Genomic DNA, 9,829 nt, shown 5'->3' with positions numbered 1-9,829 from the left:
GTAGGACTGTATGGAGTGTAGTCACGTATATTAAAGGGAGAGTTCACCCAAAATTCTGTTATTTTTTACTCACATTTGACTTTTATGAGTTTCTTCTTTTAAACACAAAAGAAGATATTTAGAAAAATGTCTGAAACCTGTAACCATTGACGTCCAAAGCACTTGTTCATACTATTGAATTCAATGGTTGCATGTTTATGGAGACAAATCTTATTTTGACATATATTTTAGAAAAAATACTTGAAAATTTTCCAAAATTCAACAATACACTTATGTTCGGGGCTGTTTTTGCCCCCATGACTTCCACTATAATGGCATTTTTGATTGCAAAGCAATGACTTAGGTCTTGTGCCCAGGCTTTAAGTGGTTTAAAGGTGTTAACGATGCATTTAATGTTAATTGTCTTGCACAAAATAATTTTTTTGTTTCATAAGGATGTATGGACCGTAGCCACGGATATTAAAGGGAGAGTTCACCTTAAATTCTGTCATCATTCACTCACATTTGACTTTTATTAGTTTCTTTCTTTCTTTTAAACATAAAAGAAGATAGTTTGAAAAATGTTGTAAACCTGTAACCGTTGACGTCCATAGTATTTGTTGTTCATACTGTTGATTCAATAGCCCCTTTCACACAGTGATACCGGTAAATATACAGAAAATTTATGGAACAACTTTACCGGTAAATTATAAAAAGCGCTGTTCACACAAGCAAGAACGTTTCGGAATTTTTCCGGGAAAGCCTGTTCACACATCCAGTCCAAACTACCGGTAAATACTGACATCATTAACTAGAAGTTATCAGGAAGCATTTGAATGTTCTGATTGGCTGGAGTAGACTTCTCATGTAAGTTGGCGAGTTCTAATCTTGAATAAGCTTTTTTCTGCAATTTTCCTTCTGTGTTCACACAGAGCAGCATTCCGGCAAGTTACCAGTAATGTTACAACTTCACTTTCCAGAAAATCTGGAAATAATTTACCGGTATTTTCAAAAAGGGCCTGTTCACACATGCATACAGACTTTTGAGGTAAATTCCCTGTAATTCTCCAGAAAAGGTCTGTGTGTGTGAAAGAGGCTAGGCTTTTTGACACATATTTTGGGAAAATGCTTTGAAAATTAAAAAAAATTCTACAATACACTCCAGGCAAATTGACTACCTTTTCGTTATGTTCGAGGCTGTTTTACTCATTGACTTTCATTATAATGGCATTTTTTTATTGCAAAGCCATGACAGCATATAATCATGCATTCTTGATTGTTGCTGGTATTCCGTTTTGGGAAGAGGTAAAACATTACATTCTTATTGTCGATCATCAGTTGCTGTGCAAAATGCAAAAAAAAAAAAAAAAAAGCTTAACATTATGAAAAAGTAGTTAAATTGAACAGTACACAAGGGTTAATAATATAATGTCATGACAGTTTCAGCTTAATCTTCTGTCTCTTTAACTGGCACAAAGGTGTGTGTGTAATCTGTTATCAGTCACTCAGGTTCATGTCCGTGTTTGTAGTTGTGTAGATGTGGATATGAATGAACACACTTGCTGCTCTTTCCGCTGCATGCAGAGTTTTATCTTGAACGTTTTATCTTGCGTGTGTGTTTTATCTTTTCTGTGAAGATAAGAGGACTTTCTTAGTAATGTCAGATTTGGTCAAAGTGTAGAGAGTGCAGGATTAGCATGAGTTTTCTACTTCTACAGGGCAATTTTGCAACACTTTATATAAAAATATAATGTTTTTATTTTAATTTGAACATTTTAGTCAATTTGTTGTGTTTGTCATGCCTTGTTAAACAAGTAGTTTTTAATTTTATTCCAACTTTATGTAAATCAAATAAAAAGCTAAAATTTAATTAGCTTAAATGAAATTTAGCTTGGTATTAACTAATTGTAAGGTTTTTTAAGTAGAAACTTTTGTACAATTGTAATTTGTCTTTTTATAATTTTTTTATTTATTTATAATTTTTTTTAAAGGATTAAAAGCCGGCAGCTTGCAGTGTTGCCAACTTAGCGACTTTTCAGGCCCTCCTAGCAACAAATTCTCAAAAAAGCAACTAGCGACAATTCTAGTGACTTTTTTGGGTGTTACTAGAGATTTTAATAGACTGTGATAGGATAGGACGACTGTGAGATAGGACGGGACTCTGGAGATTACAGACAGAAGAGTGTGTTGAGCGGGGAAGCCCTCCACAAGGAGGTAAGGCAAGCGCAAAAGGGAACTGCGTCACACCGCCCTGCAGCGTTCGCTTGAAAAAAATAAACGCGGCCGTACGTACCCCCCGGGACATATTCCGCTGTCTCCAGAAACGTCCACGGGACTACGTTTTCAGAATGAGCTTGGGTTGGTTTAAAGAGGCTAAGAGGTTATTCTAGCCAAAATAAAGCAAATCAGACTTCCTCCAGAAGAAAAAATATTATCGAAAATACTGTGAAAAATCCCGTGCTCTGTTAAACATCATTTGGGAAATATGTGAAAAAGAAAAATCACAAGAGGGCAAATCATTTTGACTTAACCTGTATATTAAAAATCGCTTCTATATTTTTGTATTTGGTAGCAGAGTTATTAAAACCTTTAATGTTGGCTAAAAGTCAAGTCTACTAATCTTCATGCTTGCGTTTGCAGGTCTTTAATATCTCCTCCTTTCTGAAAACCCTTCTGGGCACCAAGGAGAGGATGAGAAACCACAGCTGGCTCAGGAAGAACTGGTTTTGGGTTGCCGGAGGTGCATTCGCTGGGATTCATTTCTGCACGTGGATCATGCAGAAGGCCATGAAGACTTCAGTACAGTCTGAACGGCAGCTCAAAATCAAGGCAGATCCAGGAGAGTAACAGATATGTGTGTGTTTGAGTGATTCATCACAGTTCATTCAAGTGCATTAAAGTCCATCAGCTGACTGAAACACACTGTTTCTGATGCACACAGAGGAGAACTATAATTTTATAATCTCTGAAATCAAATCTACTAATTATAAATGATGAAGGGTTGACAATTTTAATGAGGGAAAAACACTTTTGTAGTGACACTTGAGTGGTTGTAATCATTTATTACTGATCATTTGTTTTTCTGACAAGACGAGTGTGTGTAGATCACTTTGTACAGATGTAAACATGTATTTAAAAAAAATAAATACAAGAAATGTAGAAATGTCTCTTGGTGGTAAATGTGACTAGGAGAGTTTAAACATCACTGGAGTAGATGGCTGACTCTGTGCACTTATTTTAGGATGTTTTTCCTTTTTTGATTTCTTATAGCAGGAAAGGGATCACAGCCTTTCTTGATTTGGGGTAATCCTTAAATTTCTCCAAGTAATACCTGTGGGGGAAAAAAAGAGAAGGTTTTTAGCAGGGAATCCAGCCTGATCTCTTAGTGGCTAATTCATACCAACATGTACAAGTTCAGTCGTATGTAAATTAGATTTTTAGAAAGGAGGCGTGGCACTCAACCCCGCCCCTAAACCTAATCGTGGTTGGGGGACTAAACTGTATGATTGACATCGTACGAATTCCTACGAATTAGCCACTAAATTAAAAAGTTATGAATTGCCATAACATCGTGTTGGGGGGGGGGGTCATATATTTACGGGGGGGATAAGTATTCAAGACGTCACCATTTTTCTCAGAAAACATATTTCTAAAGGTGCTGCTGACTTAAAATTTAACCAGATAATAATAGTAACCAAATAAATCGATATATTTAAAGAAAACAAGACTAATTAGTTTACATTAGTTCGGGTCAGGTGATTGGCTGGGCCATTCTACAGCTTGATTTTCTTTCTCTGAAAGCACTTGAGAGTTTCCTTGGCTGTGTTTTGCATCACTGTCTTACTGAAAGGTCCACTCTGGTTTCATCTTCATCACCCTGCTAATGTAGATGTTGGACTGAAGCATCTGACATTCATTTACAACGACGAAGGGCAGAGGGTTGCTGAATAACTACTGAGAGTTTTCAACTGCTGTCTGGGCTTTCACTGCCTTTTTACGCCTCCCTTTCTTCATGTGTTTAGTACTTTTTCCCTGCGTCATTTCATTTTATTACACATATTGTCATTTGTAAACTAATTTTCCAGGTTTTCATCCAGTGAAAATCTGGAGAAGTTTATCTGTAATTTCTTTTAAGTTGCGTTTAATTATATTAGGGTATATATTATGGTCTGCTGAAAGTGCTCTTTGTTATATCTTTATATCTCTATTTGTTATTTTTTTTTTATATTTTTATCTCATACAAGTACATTTTGTGCACAGTAATATCACTCAAATATAATTTTTGCTGCTTGTTCAAACTATTTATTTAAAATGAGTTAAAGAAAGATTTGTAGTTTTTTTGGGGGGGCGGGCAACTGAATTATGTTCAAATTGTGAAGGTAACTCGATATATGTTGGTACAACATGAAGGAAATGTGCAGAACTCTGCATTTTTTAGGTTAAATTAATCTTTTTTTTTGTTTACAAAACTAAGTTGATTGAATTCAAAATAATTAAGTTGACACCCCCCCCCCCCCCCCAAAAAAAAACGTAAAAATTGTGTTGTTTCAACTGATTTTAAATAAATGATTTGAACAAGCAACAAACATAATTTTTTGAGTGTGTTATTCCATTATTCAAGAGCAGGGTTGTCGTCTGTGCAGCACCTGTGATGATGGTAGGCTCGAGGCCCGATGGAGCAGATGGTGAACAGGGCGAAGGAGAAAGCAGGAAATGACCAGCTGGCCACGGCGTATCCACACCATTCAACAATCTCCCCGAAGAAGTTGGCGCCGGACACCAGCTCAAACAGCCCTCCTGAACGTGAATCATATGATAGAGAGAAAAATTATCAAGAAAATGTATGTAATATTGGCTTGAAAAATCCATTTGAAGAAGTTTTAAAGTTTAGATGAATTGTTGCTATGGCACTAGGTTCAGTGGTTGCTAGAGAGCTCAACTATAAACTATATGAGCTCAAAGACTCGCTCATATAGTTTTGAATGGGGAAAAGTGTAACCCTCAATATGGTGAATAAAGCCCCGCCTGTTCCTCAGGGTTGCTTATGTTGGTAGGATATTCTATGCACTTGCTAGAGTGTTACTATACGGTTACTTGTATGTATTGTATTGAAATAGAGAGATCGGTCAATAAAGAAATATTTTTTTGATTGACTGTTTAAATCAGAGGTGTCCACACTCGGTCCTGGAGGGCCGGTGTCCTGCAAAGTTAAGTTCCAACCCCAATCAGACACTCCTGGGTTAGCTAACCAAGCTCTTACAAGGCTATCAAGAAACTTTCATGCAGGTGTGTTTAAGCAAGTTTGAGCTAAAAGCTGCAGGACACCGGTCCTCTAGGACCAAGTTTGGACACCCCTGGTTTAAATCTTAAAAGAAAGGGAAGTTTTTGGTAGTATGAGGAACATTTTTACTCATAATTATAGTCCTGAATTACTTTGACGTTGGAAGACATACAGTACTGACCTCTTGGGATTTTATAGCTGACCTCTCCGGGTTTCCTCAGGTTTCGTAAAATATAGTCACTGTGGATATTGATGGCCATTCCACACAAAAACACCAACAAACCTGTAAGAAACATTCATTTTTATTGAGTATGGAGTGTTTTTGTGAGTTGTAACCAGTGTTGGGTTTAATTAATCGCTGTAATTGAACGACTTTTCCATTGAAAATTTAGAGTAAGGGATTGCTTTTCATTTTTAAATAATTAGATTGAATGAACCGTCAACTATTCCAGCATGTGTTTTACACAACGGATGCCCTTCCAGCTGCAACCCAGTACTGGGAAACACCCATACACACTCGTCCACACACATACTCTTTGGCCAATTTAGTTTATTCAATTCCTCTGTTGCGCATGTGTTTGGACTGGGGGAAACCAGAGCACCCGGAGGAAAACCCACGCCAACACGAGAGAACATGAAAACTCCACACAGAAATGCCAACTGACCCAGTAGAGGCTCTTGCTGTGAGGAGACAGTGCTAACCACTGAGTCGCCATGTCGCCCTTTACTAAATTTCACATAATGTAATTTTAAAAGTACCTTTTGCAGGAAAAATTTACAGTTTGAATCAGTAATTAATTTAGCTTCTGAAGTAACTTACTCAACACTGGTTGTAACCAATGTAGCAGCAGCCTTCACTGACTGCGTGTGAGTGAGGGAGTGAGTGAGTGAGTGATGCTGTACCAGTGATGAAGCGTGTGTCTGTGAGCCAGTCGCTGCTGTATTGTGTGCAGTGCAGCATGTAGTGACCCTGCAGAAAGCCATTGATCGAGCAGAAGACCACCGCACTGACCACAATATGGAGAGGAGATGGACGGCCTTTAGTCAGCAGTGAATACACAAATGTCCTGCAGCAACAACAGATACGAGTATTGACTTTCATTCTGGAAGATGCTCATTTCAACTGACATGTGAGTTCTCCATTTTTAAATTAAACTTTGTCTCTTTTTGGCAACAAGCTTACTCACTTTTTTAAGTAGAGTCAACTTTGTCGCTTCTTAATCCACAGGTTAACTCACTTTTTAAAGTAGTCAACTTCATCGCTTTTTTTGGTAACAGGTATCTCTCGCTTAGTCCACAGGTTTACTTACTTTAAGTAGAGTCAACTTTGTCACTTCTTAGTCAACTGTTTTACTCACTTTTTAAGTAGAGTCAACTTTATCACTTTTAGGTAACAGTTGTTCTCCATTTTTAAGTGAAATCAGCTTTGTCGCTTTTTAGGCAACAGGGTTTACTCAGTTTTTAAAGTAGTCAACTTTTATAATGACCAATACTTTTATAATGGCCATTATTGATTATTAAAACTGATATTTAGCAAAAGAGAGGGCATGTTTCGTATTTTCAATGAAAATGAAAGGAGGCAGTAATGTTATAGGCTTCGTTTTGTTATAAATATGCATACAGTGAAGATGACGCTCATATATGCAGCACAACGCCTTAACGTTTCTGCTATCTGTTAAGTTGTTAATATCAAAAGGAAAATAGCAGTTCCTTCATGTATTTATTTTATTGTTAAGAAAGTGAAACAATGTAGCCAGGTGATGTGAATAAGTTTATACAGTACACTGTTCCCTTTGAAAATTTACCCGACATGTTTTTTACCCGAGTTATTTACCCGAAGGAGTTTGTTTTTCTTATAAAACTTGCAAAGTCTAAACTTACAAGGAGAGGATGCTGAACTTTACTGTGTGTAGGCTACTTAATATTGAGGAAAAGCCCCAATCATAGAGTCGAATGTCGGCAGCCCCGCCTCCGTTTTCAGATGTCTCGGTTTTCCCCCATCCACACTGAGACAGAGCAGCAGCGTTTTAAGATAAAAACGGCCTCTTCAGCGTTTTCAAAACGCTCCGTTGTCTGTGCTCGAAAACTCCGGTTTAGTGTGGATGGATGGCGTAACCGTCGCAAAACTTATGCATTTTCAAACTAAAACGCATTAGTGTAAACGGGGCCTTAGTCAACAGGGTTACTCACATTTTTAAGTAAAATCAACTTTGTTGCTTTTTAGTCAACAGATTAACTCACTTTAAGTAGAGTCAACTTTGTCGCTTAGTCAACAGGTTTACTCAATTTTTAAAGTGAAGTCAACTTTGTCGTTTTTTTAGTCAACAGGGTTACTCACATTTTTAAGTAAAATCAACTTTGTTGCTTTTTAGTCAACAGGGTTTACTCACTTTAAGTAGAGTCAACTTTGTCGCTTAGTCAACAGGTTTACTCATTTTTTAAAGTGAAGTCAACTTTGTCGCTTTTTAGTCAACAGGGTTACTCACATTTTTAAGTTAAATCAACTTTGTCACTTTTTAGGCAACCGGTTTACTCACATTGTTAGGTAGAGTCAACTTTCCTATAATATTTCCATATAATAATAATTTCTATTTTAATATATAATAATAAATATTTATATTTAAATTATAATAATATAATAAAAAAAATTAAGTAGTCAACTTTGTCGCTTTTTAGGCAACTGGTTTACTCACTTTGTCACTTTTAGGTTTTATTCAACAGTTTTACTCACTTTTTTTAAAGTAGAGTCAACTTTGTCTCTAGGCAACAGTTTTACTCCTTTTTTTTTTAAGTAAAATCAACTTTGTCCCTTTTGAAGCAACACGTTTACTCATTTTCTTTAAGTCAAGTAACTGGTACCACTGTAAATGTTTTTATGCTCACAGAATACATCATTAATTCATCACATCATGTAACTTTAATTGCAGCGATTCGGTTGCGTCTGCTTCATGAGCAACGAGGGAAAGGAAGTGAAGTAATTTTGTCTTTGCAAATGAATAGAGCGGAAACCATTGACCTCATATTCTCATATCCTTCCTATTCGTGCTTCATAACGGAGCTGCTCTGTAACTGAAAAAGAAGATATTTCTGCTTTTACACTGTAACCGGCAGAAACTAAAGACTGACAGATGATATGCACATTATGCTTGACAACTGCTGGACTTTAGACATCCAAAGTACATTTGCACAGGTCGCTATGACATAAATCATTCATTTTTTTTGCATGCACACTACTCACAATGAAATCAGTTTTAATACTATATTAATCTCTAATAATAATGATAATAATAAAAATAATAATTGATTTTATTTATATTGTATAATCATAACAGTATAACTATAGTTATTTATACCATAATACAAAAATATTAACAAAAAGCAAAGCAAAAACTGAAATATGAACAATTTAAAGTCAAACTTGACCTTGATTAAAGATTATTAACGAATTTTAAACAGTTTTAACATGAACCTGATTCTTTTAATGTAATATTTACGTTTGAACCGCTTCAAAATGTCTCAAATAATTCATAAAATGTAATTTAAAAGCTATTTTATGATGTAATATTGTTAACTTTAAAATCTGCTTTTAAAATTGACCATCTAGACTTTAATATCTATATTAATGATTCATTTACAACTTTATTACAGCTTAATTAATATATTACAATGTTGTTAACAAGATCCGAGACTCTCTAGAACATTCTCAGAAAGATAAATGAAAATGCTAAATATCTAGCGTCTCAAATATGTTTGAAATGTGAGATTCGTTACCTTTGAAAGTAGTGCAAACAAAATGTCCAGAACAGTATGTGTTTTCCAACGCCTGGCAAACTTTCCGTTGCAAAAAACAACAGCACGGGCACTAAGAATGAAGGAAGTTCCTGTATAAACCAGCCTGCCCTGGCTGGGACCATCAACCCAGGGGATTTTGTGTCCACATAGCGTCCGTACGCCGTTTGCGTGGTCAGTTGTTTCAGAAGGTAAAGCAATCCACCGACTACAAAAGCCCAGCTGCCAAAGTGAACAGTGTTTTCCTGACAGAGCATTGCTGTGCGTGTTTCTCAGTGCCCTGCTGTCTTCTCCGTCTTGATGTGTGCAGTTAAAGTGACACCACTCTGATGTAAAATCATAAGGTTCCTCCCACTATGATTTATTGGTTCTGGCATGAAATGTACAAGTGCACATAAACAACTGCAGTTAATAAATGACTGGAGTCATGTATGAAGAACGTACTGTCAGCCTGGAGACTCTGGCGGGCTGGGAGCGGTCCCTAAAAGATCGGGACGTTCTGGCAAAAGCTGCTGAAACAAGTCTTATCTAGTCGCATATTTGATGGGTAAGAGCTGAGAGTTGGAGTAATGATGTGGTGGAGGATTGATAGGTGACATCAAGCAGGCTGTGTTCTGCGTTTCTTTCTGTTTTCACTACAGCAATTTGGAAATGGGTGATACAGTGGCTCAGAGGTTCGCATTGTCGCCTCACAGCAAGAAGGTCACTGGTTCGAGTCCCTGCGGGGTCAGTTGCCATTTCTGTGTGGAGTTTGCATGTTCTCCTCGTGTTATTGTGGGT

The 9,829-nt window shown here is 36.7% G+C and overlaps 3 protein-coding genes across 3 annotated transcripts in view; 2 read left to right on the top strand and 1 right to left on the bottom strand.

Moving 5' to 3' along the window:
* The window catches only part of LOC108190350 (uncharacterized), a 10,275-nt gene extending 7,133 nt beyond the window's left edge, over nucleotides 1–3,142 (top strand). Inside the window, exon 3 of the mRNA XM_068221751.1 lies at nucleotides 2,620–3,142. The gene's annotated coding sequence lies outside the window, so the exon portion shown is untranslated. The remainder of the gene's footprint in view (nucleotides 1–2,619) is intronic.
* Nucleotides 2,671–3,142, top strand: LOC137495822 (uncharacterized). Its single transcript, XM_068221755.1, has one exon. The coding sequence runs from the start codon at nucleotides 2,671–2,673 to the stop codon at nucleotides 2,824–2,826; it is 156 nt and encodes a 51-aa protein (XP_068077856.1). The 3' UTR covers nucleotides 2,827–3,142.
* srd5a2a (steroid-5-alpha-reductase, alpha polypeptide 2a) lies at nucleotides 3,027–9,354 on the bottom strand. The gene is given in 5 exon segments (NM_001017703.1): nucleotides 3,027–3,310; nucleotides 4,626–4,776; nucleotides 5,442–5,543; nucleotides 6,164–6,327; nucleotides 9,032–9,354. Coding segments are annotated over 5 exon segments (759 nt in total). The 5' UTR covers nucleotides 9,307–9,354; the 3' UTR covers nucleotides 3,027–3,243.
* Between the last annotated feature and the right edge of the window lie 475 nt (nucleotides 9,355–9,829).

Source organism: Danio rerio, chromosome 1, assembly GCF_049306965.1.
Source record: "Danio rerio strain Tuebingen ecotype United States chromosome 1, GRCz12tu, whole genome shotgun sequence".
NCBI classification, from domain to species: Eukaryota; Metazoa; Chordata; class Actinopteri; order Cypriniformes; family Danionidae; genus Danio; species Danio rerio.
This window is presented reverse-complemented; position numbering and strand designations above follow the sequence as displayed.